Source organism: Hydra vulgaris, chromosome 15 (assembly GCF_038396675.1).
Source record: "Hydra vulgaris chromosome 15, alternate assembly HydraT2T_AEP".
Classification (NCBI taxonomy): Eukaryota; Metazoa; Cnidaria; class Hydrozoa; order Anthoathecata; family Hydridae; genus Hydra; species Hydra vulgaris.
The window spans coordinates 8,927,501-8,951,484 of record NC_088934.1 but is presented as its reverse complement, the minus strand read 5'-3'; the positions used below and the strand labels follow the sequence as shown (position 1 = coordinate 8,951,484).

At 26.7% G+C, this 23,984-nt stretch overlaps 1 protein-coding gene across 6 annotated transcripts in view; it reads left to right on the top strand.

Moving 5' to 3' along the window:
• The window catches only part of LOC136092244 (tartrate-resistant acid phosphatase type 5-like), a 47,739-nt gene that overhangs the window by 22,814 nt on the left and 941 nt on the right, over nt 1-23,984 (top strand). For 2 of the 6 annotated variants that reach the window (XM_065820020.1, XM_065820021.1), the window contains exons 2-9: nt 2,102-2,376; nt 9,906-10,152; nt 19,186-19,261; nt 19,460-19,525; nt 19,621-19,768; nt 19,851-19,957; nt 22,381-22,660; nt 23,604-23,984. The exon at nt 23,604-23,984 is cut by the window's right edge and continues 941 nt beyond it. In XM_065820020.1, the coding sequence (XP_065676092.1) occupies nt 2,218-2,376; nt 9,906-10,152; nt 19,186-19,261; nt 19,460-19,525; nt 19,621-19,768; nt 19,851-19,957; nt 22,381-22,660; nt 23,604-23,678 (1,158 nt within the window). In that variant the 5' untranslated portion in view covers nt 2,102-2,217 and the 3' untranslated portion in view covers nt 23,679-23,984. Of the gene's footprint in view, nt 1-1,401; nt 1,457-1,932; nt 2,069-2,089; nt 2,377-9,905; nt 10,153-19,185; nt 19,262-19,459; nt 19,526-19,620; nt 19,769-19,850; nt 19,958-22,380; nt 22,661-23,603 lie in introns of those variants that run through there. The other 4 variants (XM_065820022.1, XM_065820023.1, XM_065820019.1 and 1 more) reach the window with 4 other exon arrangements.

The window sequence follows — 23,984 nt, the reverse complement described above, 5'->3', positions numbered from 1 at the left end:
CCAAGACAAGATGACATTATTTTAGACGCAAAAAACAAAGTTATGCGTATAAAATTACGTTAACAATATTCCAAAAAAAAAAACAAATTATGTTTTAAAATACAATATATAACCACAGCTTCGTTTCCACCCATTTTTAATTTTTTAATTGTTTTATGAAAAGCCATCTTGTCCCATTCGCCATTTTGCCCCGTTTCCTCTCTCTCTCTCTCTCTCTCTCTCTCTCTCTCTCTCTCTCTCTCTCTCTCTTTACATATATATATATATATATATATATATAAATATATATATATACTTATATATATATGCCTATATATATATATGCCTATATATATATATGCCTATATATATATATATGCCTATATATATATATATATATATATATATATATATATATATATATATATATATATATATATATATATATATATATATATATATATATATATATATTTATATATATATATATGCCTATATATATATATATATATATATATATATATATATATATATATATATATATATAAATATATATATATATATATATTTACATATATATGCCTATATATATATATATATATATATATATATATATATATATATATATATATATATATATATATATATATATATATAAATATATATATATATATATATATAAATATATATATATATATTTACATATATATGCCTATATATATATATATATATATATATATATATATATATATATATATATATATATATATATATATATATATATATATATATATATATATATATGGGCCCATAGCAACCGGGTGGGCAGTAGGGGCATTTTTCTCTCCCCCAATAATTTTTAAAATAAATAATTTTAAAGATATTGACAAAAAAAAATGATTAAAAAAATAAAAAAAGGTCCTTAAAACTATTTCGGGGTAGTACTACCCCCCCCCCCCCCCAATACAAGTTTTGTTCCTACGGCCCTGATATTTATATATATATTTTTTTATATATATATATATATATCTTTTTATATATATATATATATATATATATATATATATATATATATATATATATATATATAAAAAGATATATACACATATATATATATATATATATATATATATATATATATATATATATATATATCTTAATTTTGTCTTTTGTCAAAAAAAATGTTTAACTTTTTTTTTTTAACTTAATACTATTTATAAAAAAATTTACAACTTTGTAACTGTAAACTTAAACTTTCAATTAACATTCAACTTCCTTTAACAATGTTGAATTTATAAAAAAAAACATTTTTTTATAAAGTGACAACATCAAGAGAACATTGTAATCAAAGATCAAATAAATATAAAAAGGAAATCTGTCGATATAAATAATACGCGTCTGATTTAAAAGCCGTTTTATACGTTTTATTCATTAAGTTTAATTTTCAGTTTCATAGAGTGTAAGTTTTAAATATCAGGTAAATTTTTGATTACAATTATTTAGGTATCGATTTTCCTTGATATATTTTTTATATATTGATATATTTTCCTTGATATACTACGGTACAATACGGCTACAATATAACGATACAATACGGCTACAAAAGTACAATAACAATTTAACGAATATTTTCCTTATTGTATAGTGGTACAATAAGGAAAATTTTCGTTATTAAATAAACAAACCAAGTAATGTATAATTTAAAATTATAATAAATTATAGTGGGTATATATTCCAAAATAATTAAGGAATTAATATATTTGTATTTATTTATTTAATAACAAAATTTTATAAGTTTGCGGTTTTTTATTTGTTTGTTTATACAATTTGCTGTCAAATTTTAACTAAAACAAGTTTTAAAGTAACTTCTGTATGACTTCCTCATTTGTTTCGACTATTTAATTGTTTGGCATCTCTTCTTCAGAATAAAAAACAGTGAACGCATGCGCATAATTTATTTTTGCATGTGTTTCCAATAAAATAGTTACTCGATGTAACTTGGTTTAGTATACTTAACGAATTTCAACACATTGTTAAATGTTATTTTGCTTATCTAGATGTAGTAGTATTTATCGCAAATTTTAATTAGGTAATTTATTTTCAATTCCCACGTCACTTTTAGAATGAAATATAAACAATTGAAGTTATGAATAAAGGATAAACAAACTTTTGTGGCGCGAAACTTAGTATAGCCACGCGTACTTCATTAGAACCTTTAATGGGGTCCTAATTCTAACAATGACGTGCTTTTGGAAATTGTTTGTTTTCATGTTTGTGCTTGAAATAAACTGCGAGGAGAATGAGATATGTTTTTTAGTGATTGGTGACATTGGAGGTGTACCTTATTATCCATATCAAACAGCTTCACAAAAAAAAGTTGCATCTTTACTAGCCAAGGTAACTTTTATTGCTTTTAAAATGTTTTCAATTTTAAGTGTTTTTTATTTTGTATTTACTCGTATTTAATTACTGTCGTAATATTGTGATTCATCAGCGACATCTTAGTAGCGTCGTGACAAGGATTGTTTTTCCAAAGATTTTGGAAGAGTTAGTAAAAATAAAATGCTTTTAAAACTATATTTAGGAATATTAAAACAAAAATCAGAAATTATTTTTTTTATATACCGAATGTCTTAAAGCATTTAAAATTGTCGATGTTTTGAAAATAATAATTTAGATATTATACAATTGAATTAGAAATTAATAAATATTTATTAAATAATAATAATTAGAAAATAGTAATTGAAAATATATTTTAGACTTTTGCAAGTGGCACTTTTAAGTTAAGTCCTTTAAAAAGTGTTGAAAGGAGAATTGCAAGACTTGCAAAACGAGCGCTTTAAACAATTTTGCATTGAAGTCTAAACTAAGTACGAGCACCATAGAAAGAACTTTTAGCAGAGGCAATTTTACGGGAGGTATGTGTGTGTGTGTGTGTGTGAGAGGTTGTTTCACCCCCTCCCCAAAGAAAATGATTTTCAAGTTATAGTCAGTTTTTTTTACGAATTTAGTCGGCTAGTCGTGTATTTGACACAATTCAGTCGGGTAAATTTTAGTTTTAAGGACCTTTGTTTTTTTAAGAAGCCAGTCGGTAATTTATAAGGATTCATCCCCCCCTTCCCCCACTAATTTTATTCGTTGAATCGCATCTGACCGTTAAAAGAAAAAAAAAAGTACGTTTTTATCCACCATATTGTTTTTGATATAACTTTATTTTCAGTATTGCAATATAAATTTTTAAACTTTATTCTTTGAAATTAAAAACAAAAACTCATTTTAAAATGAAAACTTCTAAAACATTCACATACAGTTGTTTTCGAAAGAAAAGTTTTGAGACAAGTAATAGTAAATATATTCAAATAAATATAAATAAATAAAAATAACATTTCAAAAAGTTTGAAAATGAAATAATTCAAAATTGCGTTAAAATCGATAAATCATTTTTATGATTATCATTCAAGTATGCTAAAAAATAGATTAATTTAATAAAAAAGTAAATGCTCATTTAATTTATTTTAGATTCCCTTCTTTATAAGGCTTTTTTTTAATTTAATATGCTTTAACATTGTTTTACCGAGCTGAGCCAACGATGCTGTTTTTAAAGTGGGGTTAGGGTGCACAATCGTCATTTCTATAAAAAGATCTTCTGTATCTAAAAACAAAACAAAAAAAAGAATCCTCATTAAAAAATGGGGATGAGAGCCATGGCTTCTCCCCTCTCCTCCTCCCCGGCATCGTCGGCTCTGATGAGTTACCATAGAATAAAGGAAGGTTACCCCGACAACGAGTTTTTTAATTGCGATATATGATCTTCTCTTCTTTTAGTAACTTACCGCTGCATCGCATTTATAAAACCGATATATTTTGAAGTAAAATAAATTTCTGTTAGAACATGGTTTGAACTAATCAGACCCCAGTAATACAGGTGGTACTAATTGGTTGTACTAAAAAAATTAACAATTACCTATTTGGGTAGCTGGTGTTCTCTGTAAAATGGAACTACAATAAAACATTTAAAAAAAGCTTAAGTGTGTATAAGTATGCATAATGTATATACAATATTCTTCTTCCAAAGCTAAGCCCGGCCAAAAAAACGTAATTGTCATCAGGATAATGTTCACGTAGGAACAAAATCAAAATATTATTAATACGACTTTTTTTGTACGTATTTTTGTTAACAGAATAACTAGATTGCATGATTACTGTTCTAATCGCACTATTGGGATAAGTTGTAAACCATTCCACACTTTGCTTTCATTTTGTACTAGAAACAGTTTAATTATATATAGGAGAAGTGGGGGCATAACCGCCCTCGCAAAGTTTCGATTAATGTTATATGAAAATAAAAACGAAATGTATTTTTTTAACAGTTTATTTCAATAACCATATTATTAAGCTTTAAATTGATGCAATTAAGAAAAAAATTAAACGGTTTTTGAAAATGTTATAACACAAAAATTACACTAAGGTGAGGTACAACTGCACCCTCACAAAAATTGTTGGGGTACACCTTTCTTGGTACGTTTTCTTTACAATCTTCACAGCTCAGATTATTTGCTGACTTTTTTTACACGTTTACATACTGTGTAGGCATTCTTTGTATTTACAGTCTGAGTTTTCTCATTCGATATACTCTAAGCTTCATATTTTAATCAAAAACTCATTTATAAAAATTAAATAAAAAAATACGAAACCTAATTTCCAACAACTCTAAACAATTTCTATTTAAGTTTTTACATGAACGCATTCAAGTGTGACGGTTGTAATTATTGTTATTTGTAATTACCTAACTTTGATAAATACCAAAAGTATGCGGTTGTGCTTCCTGTGCGTCTATGCGGTTCTGCCCCAGAGGACAGTTTTTAGAAAGAATACAGTTTCATAGCTTGCTTATTAGGTTATGTTGATACCAAAGTTGGTTTTTACTTAATAAAATAACGCTAATAACGCATATCTTTAACAATAAAATCAAATATTGGTTAATCCTCAAAATATAGGTCGGGAAAAATATGATGTAAATATAATATTTTTATCAAAATAAACATTATTATGCATAACTTCTCAGAAACGTAACAGACACTTCTTTTTGACATAAGCGAAATGAAGGAAACTGTTTTACTAACGCGTGGTATGTTTTTTGTCATATTAGATAATATTTTTTAAAGGAAAATGTTAAAAAACGGTTGTGCCTCCATATGCGGTTATGCTCCACTTCCCCTATATATATATATATATATATATATATATATATATATATATATATATATATATATATATATATATATATATATATATATATATATATATATATATATATATATATATATATATATGTTATTGTTATTATTATTATTATTGTTATTATTATTGTTATTATTATTATCATTATTATTATTATTGTTATTATTACTGTTATTATTATTACTATAGTAATATTCTACAATACAAGTTTAACTTCTATGAGCCAAGTGTCTAACGACAACCGACTAAAGTAGACCAACTCGGAAGAGAACGAGTCCATTTGTTTATAATTGTTTTTAAACTTGTTGAGCGAATTAGCGGCAATCATTGAAGCAGGCAAAGTATTCCATGTTGACACTACTCAATTTTTGAAGAAATTGTGTCTTTGACTGTTTTAGGTAACTTCTCGTTCAATTTTATGCTTTACTCTACGAAGACTACCTGGAGGACTACTACATGTGAAAGAAGTCGCTCGTCTACATTCTTGATGTCGCTCGTCTATATTTTTGATTCTCCAGTTGACTTCGTTGAAATTTTTATAAATTTTAAAAAATTGAATTAGATTGCCTCTTAATCTACGTTCAGCTAATGAGCTAAGGTCAAGATTTGCTAGACGTGATTTGTAGTTCATGTTGCGCAATTGAAAAACAAGTTTAGTTTTAGGATCAAGGATGCATACTTTCCCCTAACTATATCCAACACTTCAAGAAGATTTGTAATGCACGATCTATATCTGACAAAACCATGTTGATGCCAAAATAAAAAATTATGTTTTACTAGGTGTTCAGCCATGACATCACGCATTATTTTTTCCATTCTTTTTCCAAATGCAGAGGTGATGGAAATAGGCCTGTAATTTCCAGAATCAATACGATGACATTTTTTGAATATGGGCGTTATATTAGCAAGTTTCCACCCAGATGGCACTTGGCCAGAATCAAAGGACTTGATAAATATTAGAGAAAGAGGCGCACTGAGCTCTTTAGAACAAGTTTTGAGCACTCGAGGATGAATTCCATTATTACCGGCGGCTTTTGAAATGTCAAGTGCAGATAAATGTTTTTCGATATTACTACAGTTAAACAAAGAGTTTTAAACTGGAGAACAAACAGCTTTGGTTTTTTGAGGAAAATTAGGGAATTAAGAGTGAGTTACAGCTGTAACTCACTCTTAATTCCCTATTTTTCCACAAAGAATCAAAGCTGTTTGTTTTCATCACCAAGGTGATGAAAACGCTTTAAAAAATTGATAGTTTAGACAGTCTGCTATAGACTTTTTATCGAATAATTGTGTTCCATTGTGGTCAATGAGAGATCGAATGTCACTTTTACAGACTTTTCGCTGTTTGCATAAAAGTAAAGCTTGAAAAGAATTAAACCATTTTGGATCACTCTACTTCAAACTAAACGACACATTGAACTTAGGAATGTGATGTTTGATAAAAAAAAAAGTATGAGTCTTTGAATAATTTGAAGCTTTCGTCAGCTGATTTATTCGAGAATAAGTCAGCTGACGAAAGCTTAACGCTTTTAGGCCCTCATTGATTGCATTATGGTTACCTTGGTTATAGATATAATTTACTTTGTGTAGTCTGGAAGTTTTAGTCGATGATTTAAGTCTGTAACCTATATATATATATATATATATATATATATATATATATATATATATATATATATATATATATATATATATATATAAATATATATATATATATATATATATATATATATATATATATAAATATATATATATATATATATATATATATATATATATATATATATATATATATATATATATATATATATATATGTATGTATGTATGTATGTATATAGGATCATCCATATAGGACGTCACGCTAAGTTTAACTAATGGCAAGAAGTATGAGAATGTTGGCTCTGTGCGCAGAGATTTTCAGAGTAATATAGCGCCTTATTTTCAATAAATATCGGCCGCGGAAGGGAGCCAATAAACTTCTATTTCTGATTAGTATTTAAATTCTGAATGACGTCCTTTTTTCAAAAACATAAAGATTCCAGAATTATTATAAATGGTAGCAGTAAACGTTTTAAAGCAGCTAACGTGTCGGTTGCATTCCAATTAACTGGTTAATTAAAAAAAAAATATAATTTCATTTCTGAAAATTAAAAAAACCGAGCGTAGCAGGATTTTTTGATTTTATTTGCCATAAGCAAAATGTGATGGTGTTTTAGATGTTCATAACTATTGAACATTAAAAGATTATTGTGTGAAACTTATAACCTGTAGATGAATTTAAATTTTGTATAGTTTCCCAAAAAGAATATTTTATTAACTCATTGCTCTCACATTAGGAGCAGAGGAAGCGAAGTTTTTTGGATATTTATGTTTCTAGACTCCAATTACAGCAACTTTTTACAAAAGATTCTTATTTGACATGAGCATTAACATACTTAAATGTAGAGTTTGCACAATGGCTGAAAGTGTAATATCTGAAACATAAAAAAATCTTGCCAACGCTACTAAAGCGATGATGATAAGACTTAATACTTAAAAATCATTTTTTCAAGTAACTTCTGCAAAACAATCAGTAAAATAAAAAAAAAGTAAAACAGAGTACGTAAAATTTTATTTTGGTTAAGAGATTAAATATAGGAGAAGGTTGCGCAAGATGAGCAGGTTCCTAAGATGGTATAACCTTTTTTACGGGTAGACTAATGATTTTTAGCGAACTTTTTTGGTTAAGAATATTCATACAAGTTCGACGGTGTTATTTATTTTAATTTCTTGGTTGTATAGTTATTATTCTTTGATTGTTTTACTATTAAAAAAATTTACCATCCCCGTTATAATTTTTTATTATTCGATATTTTGTAATTACGTCAGAACGAAACAAGATCATTAAAAATTTATTACATCCTTAATATTTTATGCTTATCTACTGCTAATTCCACGGGTTACATGAGATAATACATAAGCTGTTGTCACGCTATTTAGATTATGATAGTACTTGGTGAAGTTGCTTAAGATGATACGTTTTGATATGCTCAAGATGAGATGCGGGTTTTTATAAAGAAAAGCGCGTTTTTATAAAGTTATTCTCCAGGGAGCTTTATTTTGGTATTTCAAGAGCGAAAGTTTTTTCAAATAAATGTTCGTTAAATTTTTTAGAGACGAGAAAAATTTATTATTGTTTTTTTTTATGGTTGAGATAATTACTTTTTACTTAAGTATTGCCTTAAAGATACAATTTTATTTGATTTATTTTTGTGATTATTTTTTTGTTATTTTGAGTTTTTTTGAGTTCCATTAAAAAAGGCTCATCTTAGGAAACTGGTTTCCTAAGATTTTCTTTTGCATTTCATTCATTTATATTCTTTAAGAAAAAAGAATAAGTTATGATAATTTGCAAAAATAAATATAAGTATTGTGACATTTCGGCTGCAAAAAAACAATACACTGTTAACATGCTCAACATACGCAACCTTCCCCTACTTATTATTTTTTTGTTAATTTTCTTTTCAAACATCGTAACTTATATACTGTTAAAAGAGATTCGCAACACTTTAGCCGTAAATTTACATTAATGACTTTTCAAGCACCTGACGCTGATGCTGAAGATGATCTCAATTTAAAGAACAACATTGAGCGTAAAGAACAACATTAGGCGTAAAGAACGACGTTGGGCGTAAAATAAATACTATGATAGGAGATTAGGGAATGGTCACCTAAAATAGAGCAAGTTTCTAATATGGCATTACCCGTTTCAAGCAAAATCACTGATAATTTTTGTGCTATTTTAGGGGTATATGCTATTACCAGTACAAAGATGTCAGTTATCTTTATTTGCTAAAAGTCTGTTTATTAATCTGTATGTAACTGATCCGTGGCCGCATTTATATCTCTTCGTTAATATAGATACAGTTTTTTACAATTCAAAAACTTATTATTGCGTAATTAATTATAAAATATAACTATTATTTAAAAACGTAACTATGGTTGCAAAAAATGTTTCGAAATACAAAAAATAAGGTGTTTTTATTTAAAGAAAACGCAATTATTTTGCATAACTTAAGGATGGTCCATAAATTATTTTCACAATAAAAAAAAGCAAAAAAGAGCAAAAACTAAACTTTCACAATAAACAAAACAAAAAAGATGAAAAGTTTTCTCTCTCAAAGTTTTAATTTAAGTAAAAATCAAAATAAAATAAGTTGAATGAAAATCGCCGCGTAAAAAAGTTTAATATTTCCTACTTCTGTTTTTAAAATATATTTTGCGTTGCGTAATTCAAGGGGCGATCCCTTACGTCAATTTGCCTCTGTTTCTTGTCTATTTTTGCAAGTTTGGTTGTAGAATATCAAGACAATTCAGAATACTAATATTGTTTAATGAAGATAAAATTCCAAAATAAAGATAGATTGATTTAACTTTTTTAACCATTGCTTTACATATCTTTTGGACCATTTCTTGTTATTTTACTTTGTATTAACCTAGTTGATCAAGTAATATTCCAGAATTATTATATGAAATATATATATATATATATATATATATATTTATATATATATATATATATATATATATATATATATATATGTATATATATATATATATATATTATATTATATTATATTATATTATATTATATATACATGCATTTTACAAACAAATAATTTATAATTTTTTAATTTTCACGGAGGTGTCAGAAAAATTGAAATGCAAATTTGTAATGGGACTCGGCGATAATTTTTACTTTAATGGCGTAAAAAATGTAGACGATCCACGTTTCCACCAAACGTTTGAACTTACTTACGCAGCAAAGTCATTGGATTTTCCTTGGTATATGATTGCTGGCAATCACGATCACGCTCAGAATATCTCTGCACAAATAGCTTATACAAAGAAATCAAAAAAATGGTTCTACCCCGATTACTTTTACACAAAAGGTGACTATTAAGTTTTAATTACTTTTTATTTTCTAATTATGCTTTTTTATTTTTATAACCTGTTTGGGCTTACTTAGTCAACTTTGCAAGTTAATGCACTTTAAGCTGGTTGATATATCTTGTGCAATTTGTAATAAATAGCAATTTTTTATTTATTAATTTTTTTACAACTAAGGCTATAACTATTAATTAATTCGTTAATCAATGGCGTATCCAAAAAAGATATGAACCCTTTAATTTTGTAATAAACATTTTGGTTAGCTTTTTGAACAAATTGTGAAGTATATTGAGCAATATGTACCAAAATGTATAACTTATAATTTTACAAACCTCGCTCCGTTTTAAATTAATATGATATATTAGGTCAGTAATTAATATTAGGTCTAGCTGATACTAAAAAATCACGAGTTTTTATAGAATATTATGTAATATTTTTATATACTATGTAGGGTAGATTAGGGTAATATGAGCACCTTAACTAAAAATTGGAATAATTTCAAAAATAATTAAGTTGGATCAAAAATTTTTGCGAATAAACAATATTTAGGGATCCCTTCTCATGATCCATTTAGATATTTGGGCACCCGAAATTTTATCTTAAAAACACAGAGGTTTTAAAAAAGTACCAAAAATGCTCATATTACCCAGACCACTTGATAATATGAGCACTTTAAATTAGCTCAAAAAAAAACATTATTTTTGTAAAAAAATACCAACCTGACAATTAGAACTAATTTTTGGAATATTATGATTAGTTATTAACAAAACTTATCATTAAAAGATCAAATTTAAGGCACTTTTTGTTGAAACAATACTACTATGTAATCCGCAAGAAAAGGAAAAAAAAAAAAAATTAAAAATTTCCAAGATATTTTGGCAATTAAAGTGGGTCATATTGTGGAAAAAATGCTTATGTCACTACACACTCAGAAATACTGAAGAATTTATTGAATAGCTCAAACTGCAAAAGACTAGAAATTAACAATGGAAATTTGATCATGATTCAAAATTTAAATAGCGTAATTGGAAATAACATGCTACCCAAAATTATAAAGTCAGAAATAGTTTGTCACCTAGATAATTTGATTAATGAGTTGGGTAACTATATTCTAGATGAGAACCTTTTCAGCAGTAAAATTATTATATCACCACTTTCTTGTGATGTAAAAAATATGAAAGAGGAAGCGCAGGAAGAATTTATAGAGTTAAAGGATGATACCACGGCTAAGGATCACTTTAAAATACTATCATTAGATAACTTCTGGACGAAAATGAGGAATTTATATTCATTGTGTTCATCAATTGCACTTAAAGCCCTTATTCCCATTTCAACATCACATTTATGTGAAGCCGAGATTTTAGCTATGCTTTCTCTTGAAACTAAAACAAGAAATAGACTCGATATCAATGCAGATATTAAATTAAACCGATTTTTTAGATATTAATTGCTGGTAAGCAGTGCCAGATTTTCCACTTACCTGCTTTTGTTTATATATATATATATATATATTTTTGCATATATTTTTGAATAGACTGTCACTAGACAGTCTAATCAAAAATACCTTAAACAAAATATTATCCTGATGAATAAAAGTTACATTATTAAAATTTTCACCTTGTAAAAATTATTAAAAGCAAAGGGGTCAATGAAGATTTTATGATATATAATTTGGGGAACGGATTAAAAAAGGTTGGAAACCACTACACTACCTCGATATAACGATGGCGCAAAAAATTAAGTATATAATCATTTTTCGCGTACAAATAGTATTTCTATTATGCAAACCTTATTTGGTTTTTTTATTTAACTTATGCGCGTACAAATAATGACTTTGATTTTTTTTTCCCCGTAAAATATCTTGTATTTCATCACATAACCTCATTGGTTATAAATCAAAGCGTAAAATAGTTGTAGATGACGTGACGTCTGGTTCTTATCCCAGAAGTTTAGAGGAAACTATATATTGCGTTAACTTAAGTTAAACCGGTTCTCCATTCAAATTTATATGGAAATTTCCTCGCGGAAAAGTACTTTGAGCGTGCGCAAAGAAAAAGTTGTGATTATTTGACATTGGTCGCATAGACGCCTGATACTTTTTTTTAATGGAAATTTGTTCTATTGCGGAAAGTCTGAATGAAGATTCGACTTATCCTTACATCAGTACATAAGTGTTGGAAAAAATCCATTCCTGCTTCATATCGCGTATATTTAGGGGGCATGTATTTATTAATTATCCGGTTTTAAAAAAAATTTAGTTCGAGTCAATTTTTTAGTGTTTACAGTTGCTTTATAATAAAAAAAAATTATTTATTTTATTAATAATTTTCAAATTAGAAATTTTAGTATACGCTTTTAATGTAATTATTTACTTATCGTTTACTTTGCTATAAAAAGATTTGAGTACGCTCGTCATTAAAGCTGTTTGACTTTTTTTCTTTTCGTCCGAACTTCACTCAAAAAACTCAGACGAAATATTGTCTATTTAAGTAGCAAAAGAAAATGCAAAGTTTAAATCTTTATAAAAAGTAGAGTTCTTTTTAATGTATCACCATCAAAGTTTTTTACAATGGGTCTATCAATATGATATAATTTTTACTTAGCAAGTATCAATTTTATTCGTTTTAAACATTATCAAACCTTCACAAAAAATATTAATCCGCAAAAAATAAAACAATTTAAAAGATTGCAATAATAAAAAAGTCTTTAAGAATTCTCACTCAGAAATTTAAAGCAAAATAAAACTAGTTTTCAGCATATTACGAGTGTATTTAGATTTTTTTAAATTTAATTATTTAAGCAAATATAATTAATTTAAATATTAAGAAAATACGTAGAGGAGAGCGGGGAGAAGTGGGACACGAATTTTTTTTTTCAGGGTAATTGCAATATCTTTTTTATTTGATGTATGAACTAAACCAAACTAGTCTTAACAAATAAAGCAGTTTTTGGGGCACCGAATCCACCCCCTAAGATTGACAGAATGTTTTAATAAAGTACATTTTTTTGGTTTAAAAGGAACCCTGCTATTAGGGTAAAGTGGAACAAGTGTGGGAAAAGTGGGACAAGTGTGCGGGAGAAGCGGGACATTTGGGGGAGATGTGGGACTATATAAAAATAACTCCAAATCTAGTTAAATATTAATTTGAGCAAACTTTGATTTTAAAATTAAGTTTAGTTTAAATAAAACGCGGCAGGGGAGTAATGGTAGAGCGCTTGATTGTAAGCGAGAGGTTTGACTCCCACCACGTTCAGGGTGGCCACATAAAATTTTTATAAGAAAAAGAGGATATTAGAGGATTTTAGCGGAGATTTTACATTTAATTTAGAGGACTTTTTCGCAAAACTACAACATTTTGAATAAAAATAGAGAATTTTTTATACAGGTTTAACGTCCATGTTTCCACATAACTGGGGTTTGGACAGGGGCCAACAATGTCATTTTTTATGTTAGATGACATGGATTCGTTAAAAGTAATTTTTTTACGACCCAATCCTTATTTAAAATGTTACCCAGTTTTGCAGACCATGAACATTATACTACCATCAAGAAATGAAAAAATAAAAAAGAGGAGTTAAAGAGGAGATTTTATCACATTTTTAACTTTTTAAAGGATAATAGAGGATTTTAGAGGAGGTTTTTGAAAAAAAAGGACTTTAGAGGATTTTAGAGGAGCTGTGGCCACCCTGACGTCTCTGGAAGTACCACGCTCAACTTAGTTTCTTCGCGCAGCGGGCCTTATTCGTAAAGGTTTGTTTCCGAGTTAAAGGGTTGAGAGAGGGTTGTAACCACAATTAAAAAAATATTTAAAAATGCGTATCCTCCTCGACTGAAGTGTCCCCCTTGGAGAGGTGAATAATAGAAAAAAAAAATTATCAATGCTTTTTTCAATCAAATTAAGATTACATATTAAGAATTAAAATTTCTTTGTTAAAAAAAGAAAAAAGTTATTTTACATTTAAGATGCCAAAGCTCACTTGGAAAATGATTTCAGCTTTGTTCTTGATGTTGTTCCAGCAAGCGGTTGAGGCTGGACTGCTTTTATATCATCAATATTCACACTACGAATGTCATTATTTCTAGATTTGACAAATTTAGAAGTTTCTTTATTCTGGTATTTCAGGAAACTGACCTCAACATCAAAATTTGTGTCTATTTCTTTTTGCACTATGGCTACATAATAAGAAATGGTGTTTTTACTACAAACTTCGCAAAGAACATAATTACTGACACTCACATTTTGAATAACGCTAAAAGAAATAGTTTCCAATTCTTCTTCAAACTCTAATGAGTAACAATTAGCAGAAACATTGTTTGTTATTTTGTTGAACTCTACATTAAGCTCACTGTTCCATTTGCGTAATATGTTTTTCCTCACATTTTTGGATTTTAGAAGGACAATTTTTTTACCTTTTTGTTTGTTTAATACTTCATTTTTTATTTTTAAAATCTCTGGTGTTGATGTGGCTATCATACACTTTCCCTTTTTACATCCACGTCTTAAAATCTTACGAGAAGGTGCCTGCAAAATATATATTATAGTATTATATAATTATAGAATTTAAAGAAAACCTAAACTAAGAATATTTAGTTTAAATTACCTTTGGATAACCTCATACAATCTCAGGAGAAAAAACAGTTAAGTTTTCTTTTACTGCTTCATGTTGCACACCCAAACCTGAGATATCTGAAAGAATAGACTTGTATTAGATTTCTCACATGAACCTTCCTTGCATGGTTCTTAAGGTACATCTCTATCTGTTACAACTGATGGTAAAAAAATATCATCCCCATATACATGTCTATCATAAGGCCAAATTCCTGTCACGCGATATCCTGACATAACATTTGTTGGTGTGGAAGATTTTTCCCATGCTTATCAAATGAGACTGGCCATCTCATAAATTGTAATAGCTTGTCCTGGATTGCTAAGCATCCAGCTATTGGCAGTTGCATTAAAATATGTTTTCATTGGACCAAAACAGACCTATCTAAAGGTTGTGTCTTATGTGAAGTATGTGGTGGCAAAGTCATCATACAAACATGGTTCTTTTTTGCATATTCAAGTGACTGTAGTGAAAGGTGGCTTTCATGATTATCTATAATCAATAAAACTTTGTGATCGGCTGTTGGGCGAGCAAACTTAACAAAATGTTTTATCTATACATCTAAACATCTATAAATATTTCAGCATTCATCCATCCAGATTGATTGGCTAATCCAATAGAACCTTCTGATGCTCCTCTCATTTGTGAGTTTCTAAATAATTTTATTGGAAAAACAATAACAGGGGGTATTGCTACACCAGTTGCGGAGACAATGCAATACACTGTTACTAATTCACCTCTTTCTCTAGATGTTATTTGCCCAACTTGCTTCGATCTCTTTGATGCAATGACACGAGGAGTTTTTTGCACAGTAGTAAAACCTGTCTCATCAAGATTAAAAATTTTAAATGATGTTGCTTTAGACTCTGATATACCTTCTTGTAATTTGTTAAAGAAAATATCAATAGTACACCGATTAAATGCCAATGCTCTTGCAATTGAAGTTGCCTCTGGTTTTCTAACAGATAGTTTTGGGTTTCTTTTTAAAAATCTCGACCAGCCTTTTTTTGCCTTATCCAACGCAAGGGACATTTTATTTTGTTTGCTTGATCCATTTCAAAAGCTAGAGCTCTTATTTGAACTGGTGTAAAGCCATATTACATATCAGAACATGACTTTAGATAAGTGCTCAGTGTTTGTTCTTGCGCAACAGAGAAAATCATAGAATGTTTACAATTTGGTTGAAGATTAGCAGCTGGGTATTGACACTTTTTTTTATACACCTATGAAGTGCAGACTTAGAAATGCCAACTGAATATGCTGCTTCTCTAAGGCTTATCCCATTTTCCACTTCGGCTATAGGAACTTTCAAAATGTTTTCTAAAACATGTGGAGATTTACTTTTTCTTTTATAAACTCTAGGCATAGCCTGAAATTTAAAAGAAATTAGGTTTTATAAAAAAATATTTATTTTTTATGGTATTAAGGTCACTGTTATTACTATATCTTATATCAGACTATTATGATTTTAAGATTAAAAAAACTTTTATGCATGTCTTTTGCTTTCCAAATGCTTTCAAATTATTGATGTAATTTGAAAGCATTTGGAAAGCATATTGAATTCTAAATTTGCTCCAAACAATAATGATGAATCAAATCAAATTTATCTTTAATGAAGATCTCTCTTTCCAAATTTTGTTTTAAATCAAATGATTAAGAACTAAAACTAAAATTAAATATTTCAATAAAGCGTCTCAATATTTTTATTCTGAAAACTATAAAAAATCGCAGCTAAAATATCCTAGAATTTTCTGCAATAAAACAACGCATAACTGTAAAGGAGAAGTGGGACTGCGGTTTTTTTCTTTGTCCCGCTTCACCCCTATGTAGGGAAGACGAAATAAAACTAAAATTACAGCCACACAGTTAAAGCTACAATATAAATTTAATTATTAAATGTTAGATGATAAGTGCATTTCCCTGTAAAAAAGAAAAAAAAAAGCACATGAAATCTATACGTTTATATTAAATAATAGTAATTAGGCGCTGCTACGAAATTAAATTATAGGGGTGTCCCACTTCTCCCGCGTCCCACTTCTCCCCACTCTCCCCTACCAATACATCATTTATTTTAAAACATTAAAAAATTTTATTGAATAATAAAGTTAATTTTTCTGATTTTCTAATGGCTGAAACATTTTCCAGGAAAAAATTTATATATATATATATAAATATATATATATATATATATATATATATATATATATATATATAAAATATATATATATATATATATATATATATATATATATATATACATATATAAATTATGTTAGTGTATTCTACAAACAGAGTGCTCAATGTTCTAAAAGAACAGAGCAATAATCATTTATATACATACATATATATATATATATACATAAATATATATATATATATGTATATATATATATACATATATATATATATATATATATATATATATATATATATATATATATATATATATATATATATATATATATATATATATATATATATATATATATATATATATATATATATATATATATATATATATATATATATATATATATATATATACAGGCCTCGGCGGGAGTAAATGAGCTCGAGAGCGGAGAAAAGCTCTCCTAAAACGAAAATACCGAGCCATGCGAGCTGCTTCTCTAAACAGCTTCTTATGAGAGCTTTTGGTTTTTGTACAAGCTATCTGTTTATTCGTTTTATATATACAAATTGCTTATATATACAAAATTTGATTTTATACTTGTAACAATCGTGTTTGTAACGTTAATGTTACAAAAATATATACATTTAAAACGTCATTTATTGATCCGTGAAAAAGTTCTTTTGACGAGCGTTGTCTTTGTGTTTTCACACTAGCCATTTTAAACAATATATGATCAACAAGCTTCGAACAAGGATACATGCTGATGCGTTGAAAATTATGTAGTGTATCTCATTTTGCAAAATAAAAATCTCAATAAAGTAAATGAAATCTTTAACATATAATGATTTTGTTAAACACAACGATGTACAGATTAATACTTATTATTAAAGACTCTATTACACACACACACACACACACACACACACACACACACACACACACACACACACACACACACACACACACACACACACACACACACACATGTACATGTACACATATATATATATATATATATATATATATATATATATATATATATATATATATATATATATATATATATATATATATATATATATATATATATATATATATAACCCGGTAGGATATCGGCTTAGCTACAATCGTAACGATAAAGAAAGCGATTTGGTCACGAGAATCGCTAGCTTTTTTAAGTTAGCAAAAAGCTATCAATATTTGTAAAGGTAAAGACAGCAATTTGGCTACAAGGACAGCTAGCCTTATAAACTAAAGACCCACTGGCTATTATAGCTAGCGTCATATCGTAATAAAATCGCTGTTTAAAAAAATTTTATAAGTAGATATAAACCAGCTATAGATTTGTAGATAGTTTGTAGCTAGCTACAAAATCGCAATCTTTAAAGTTCAATTATTCTCATAATTATAATAGACTCAAAACTAAAAATCGAATTTTTAAAGATTTTAAAGACATTAGAAAAAAATAAAATAAGAAAGAAAAAATCGCTTGAAAATCGTTTAAAAACAAGCTAGTCGCTAGCTCATTTCCACCAGCAACTGTGACATCATATACACTGTGACAATTGATGAAATCAATTGTAGAGCACATCAGAAGATGTTGTGCTATAACAGCTATAATTGTTTTTATAATCGCATTATTTACTTTTTAATGTATATAATCTTTATTTAGTGTTATTTAATAAATAATTTTTGTAATTGTTTGATTTATCAAGTTTATTTTTCAATTGATCAATTGTTATTGATTCTATAATATATGGCGGTAAACCATTCCAAGCTTCTACAACTCTACAAGAAAAGAAATTAAATCTAGCATTACTAAGTTTTTGTTCATATAAAACTTGAGGGGGCTTCAAATTTTATATGGACATAATTTCATAATTTCTATATAATATAATTTTATATAATATATATATAAATATAAAAAATTTTATAAGGTCATAATTTTTGGACGCTAAGAGATTATTTTAAGAAATTTAGAATTTATCGATAAATACAAACTTGTTTAAGAATAGTACAAAAAATATTTTATCAACTTGTTGTTCTCCGGTTTGGGGCAGTTGTGGCCAATATTTTATTTAGCTTTTTTGTTCCCAGACTCTAATCATCGCAATTTTTTGTAAAACGTCTTTATTCGACATAACTATAAACATAAAAGTTTGTGAAATTTATATTTATATTTTATATTTATATTGTTTTATTAATATATATATATATATATATATATATATATATATATATATATATATATATATATATATATATATATATATATATATATATATTGTTTTGATAGTGTTCAACATACCGAACTCCAACAAAACTCTTCAAATAATAATGATAGACACTATGATGTTATGCTGGCATAACAGGTAAACTTTTTGATAAAATAAAAATTTTGAAGATAATTGTTAGAGATAAGTAATTTCGAGTAACATACAGTATTGGCGCAATATTGCTTACAGTTTGTAAGCAATATAAGCAATATTACTCCAATATATATATATATATATATATATATATATATATATATATGTTTATTAAAAGTATATTTGAAATAATATATATAGAAGAAGTGGTGCGCCAAGCCCTGAAGTTCAACTAAATTGGTTTGCTGACGAGTTGCAAAAGTCTACGTAAGTATGTTTCTTTTTTCAAAAAGTTGAAAATATAAAAACTTAAAATTTTTTGGTTATGTTTTTAAATTAATAGTTAGATCATTAAACAATAGGGCCAATTTTTTAATTGTTGGAGGCCATCATCCCATTTATTCAGCTGGTAGCCATGGCAACTCTGCTTGTTTGATGGAAAAAGTTAAACCTTTATTAGAAAAATTTAAAGTCACCGCTTACTTTAGTGGGCATGATCATAATTTACAGGTTTAATTTTAGTTAGTTTTATTAGATAATAAACTTAAATAGCTTTGTTTCCATGGCAAACACCATTTAACAATCTTTTTAGCACATAAAAGAAGATTATTCGCCAACGCATTATTTTGTTAGTGGAAGTGGAAATTTTGTTGACTCACGGATGTTAAACAAAGGAAAACTCCCAGCAAATTCACTGAAGTAAAGAATAAATTGTCTTTAATTATAATTTAATATTTTATATATTGACCTAATATTCAACTTTGTGATTCCTTATTACAATAATAAAAACAATAGTAATTAAAACAATATTGATAATAATAACAATAATGATAATAATAATAATAATAATAATAATAATAATAATAATAATAATAATAATAATAATAATAATAATAATAATAATATTAGCAAAAAATTAAAAAATTTACTAAAACAATCTGCATATATAACGGTCATACATATAACATTTATCAGGCCGGTTGTCAACAGCACATTTTGCGTTAGTTATTATTTCGATAACGCTTTAATAATCTCCTACTGCAAACAAAATATTTGCCAAAAATAATAAATTAAAGCGCGTATTTAAATGTCATATGTCATATTTAGCAGATATTGGCAAGTTTTTTCTTTAAATAAAAGTTTCATAATTTCCTTTGTTATTCTATTTATTCTATTGTTTATTTAACTGTTATTCTATTCTTATTATGTTCTATTGCGCCTTAATGCCTAATGCTTACTTTTACAACTCATTACTCTATCTACATGTTAAATCTTATACTCCCCCTATCTACATGTTAAATCTTATACTCCCTCTATCTACATGTCTACATGTTAAATCTTATACTCCCTCTATCTACATGTCTACATGTTAAATCTTATACTCCCTCTGTTCCAAAATACTGTTCCGATTTGTATTCAATGTAAAAAATTATTGAAAATAAATTATGTTTTTAATTAAAAATACTTTTTATATAAAATTCAAATCCTTTTCTATAATATTATGAGCAATTCATGGCAATAATATTATCTTTACCACTACACCATTAATTTCTAAAAAGGATGTTTTTTTTTATGAAATATTTTGTTCCGAAATACTGTTCCGATTTGTTAAAAATGAATTATAAACTTAAAAATCTAATAACATTGTAACATTTTTAGTAGAAAAAAATTATATACAGTATTAGCTTTTGAAAAATTCTTATTTTGTATTAAGTTATTTAATAGTGGTTAAAAACATTTAGTTTAAATACTTCATGCTTAATAGATGACTTTATTTGTTTTTAAATCTCTAACAAAAAAAATCAGAAGTTTAATTGAATCGATGTATACAAAAACGTTTTAAGTCATAAAAACTATTTTTTCGGGGAACGAGAAAAAACTTATTAAATCCAAAATTATTACTTTAATAAATTCAAAAAAAAATCTGGGTGCTTTTTGACATCTTTAAATATTAGATTTGTTAAAATATATATCAAAATTTGTGATATATATATATATATATATATATATATATATATATATATATATATATATATATATATATATATATATATATATATATATGTGTGTGTGTGTGTGTTATACATAGTTAAAGTTGTCTGACTTAAAAATAGTTTTTATGACTTAGAACGTTTTTGTATACATCGATTAAATTGCTAGCGCTCTTATTGCATTTACTGCAATAATAATAAACTTAGAAACAGACAACATTTTGGTTTAAAAAGATTTCAAATGTGTTTTGAATATTTTTAAATTAATAAAAGAGAGAGATACCAACAAATAATCTGGAATTTTGATTTTTTATTATACTATCATGTGTAGACGAAGAGAGACATACAAAAATAAGATAGATTATTATTCGGTATGAGCATATATTTCTTGCTGCAAAGGCTGCTCCAAAAACACCTAAACTAATAAATAAAGTACCGCAAAAAACGTAATTTGTAAGAAAAATAGATCTTTTTGCAAAAATTTTATGGTTTTTATTTCCTAAATAAGTCATTTTATAAAGATATTTGAATTTTTTCTTATCAAAATTAGCATTAAAATCAAATCGGAATAGTATTTTGGAACAAAAAAAAAACGTGAAATCGGAACAGTATTTCGGAACGGAGGGAGTATAACGTTGTTATTGTTATTCTAACATCAATAAGTAATTTAAAATACAAAGAATTAAAATCCGGCAGCATTAAAAAGACAGATTTAAACAATCTAAACAGTTTAAATATATAGTATTATATAATTAGTATTAAATTTGCTGAAACATATACCAAGCGCTAAAACGCAATCCTATGTAATAATACTGATTTATTTCATATTTTTGTAAAACTTTAAAAAAAAAAAAAAAACGCTATCAAAAAAACGGATTTAATTCAAATCTTGGTGAAACTTAGAAAATAAAATTTACTGTGAATAGAAACAAGATTGTTCAAATATGCTTTTTTAAATGAAGAAAAAAAAACTACCCTGTTTAGTGTCGGATTTAAAAGTTTCTTGTCTGATAAATGCAGTATTTATGACCGCTAAAATCTGCGTGTGCGTGCGCGCATGTTAGTGTGCGTGTATATATTCGAAAATAAAAACATAAAAAATAAAATTAAAAAAAGAAAAAATGATTGTAGGTTTGCTCATGGTTTATATGGTGGTTTTATGTTAGCTCGAGTAAATGAAAAATGGTTAGAGCTTTTGATGACAAACAGTGTTCCAGAAAAACTTTACAAAGTTCTCTTATTACCCAGAAAAACTCCAAACCCTTTTTTCATTGAAGAATTTGATTATGGAGCAAAGCAAATGATAATAAAGGAGCCGGTATTAAATGAAATTGCTTTTCACGAAATTCCAAATCCTATTGAAGCTGTAAATGTGAAAAATGAAAATCACGAAAGTTTTTCTTTAAAAGAGGTATTTACTCTTCTCAATCCATCAATACATAACTACAACAACCTTCACAATTAACTTCTATGGTTACAGACTACAGTTATCGGCACCAACTCACAGTTAAATAGCTATACAGGGAGTAATATTTTGATAAGAATAACACAAACACCACCTAAATATGTTTTTAAAACAAGAGACTTTTTACAAAACAAAGTACTTTTTAAAGCCATTTTCTACCAAAATAAATTTAAATTTTTTGAGTTAGACTAACCACAAATTGAACATTTTAAATAATAACTATATATATATATATATATATATATATATATATATATATATATATATATATATATATATATATATATATATATATATATACACATATATATATATATATCCATCCAATCAGACACTTATTAATGAAACTTATAAATTTCCTTTGTTAAATATAATGCTTTCCTTTGTTAAATATAATGTATTGATGTTTGAAGAAAAACCACTTAAGCTCTTTAGCGTGTTTCACAGTTTAATAGAATAAATATTAATATAAATATCCAACAGTTTTTAAACATTTAACTGTCATAAAATAATTGTTTATAAAATGTTTTAATAAATTAAATAGTAATAAAATAAAGCTTCGAATTTTTAAAATAAAACAATATGTTTTTTTAATATAGTATAACAAATAAATATAATAAGTATATTAAATATTATTAAAATGTTTGTTTTTTGAAATTTATATAATTACGCTTTTGGAAAAAAAATGTCTGCCCACTGTTCTTATTTTTTGACTCATGTTCTTGTATTCTTTGTAAATTCATTAGAAAACTTAGCATTTCTCTCGACAAAATCTTGACAGTATCAGATATTATGTAAGACTAAGAATGTGTTCAATATTATTTCTGAAACTTGTTTACAATTGGTTATCACCTAAACGTGAATTAATACAAAATTGTGTTGTCTTTAGAAAATCTTTTCGTCAGAATGGTTTTATGGCGGTTTGTACAACATCAAGAAAAATGAAAATCAGAGTTTATCTTAAAAATAGTAATTTATCAAATCAATTCACACAGCCATTATATCCAAGACATTAAATTTATACACCCAACACGCAATTTATAAACGGAACCAACTTTCTTTTTATTCAAGTTTTTCATAACATATTTTTTGGTTTATTTAAATCTATAGTGGAAGCTTAGGAAGCAAATTTTTTTGTATGTGAATTATATACTGTAAGATAGGGAAAGAAGGGTTATTCAGGACCGCACCGACGGGGGTGGACTCTTCCTAATTTAGAATATTCTTTCGCTTAAAGAGTAGATTCTCAAAATTTTTGGTCAAAAACGTA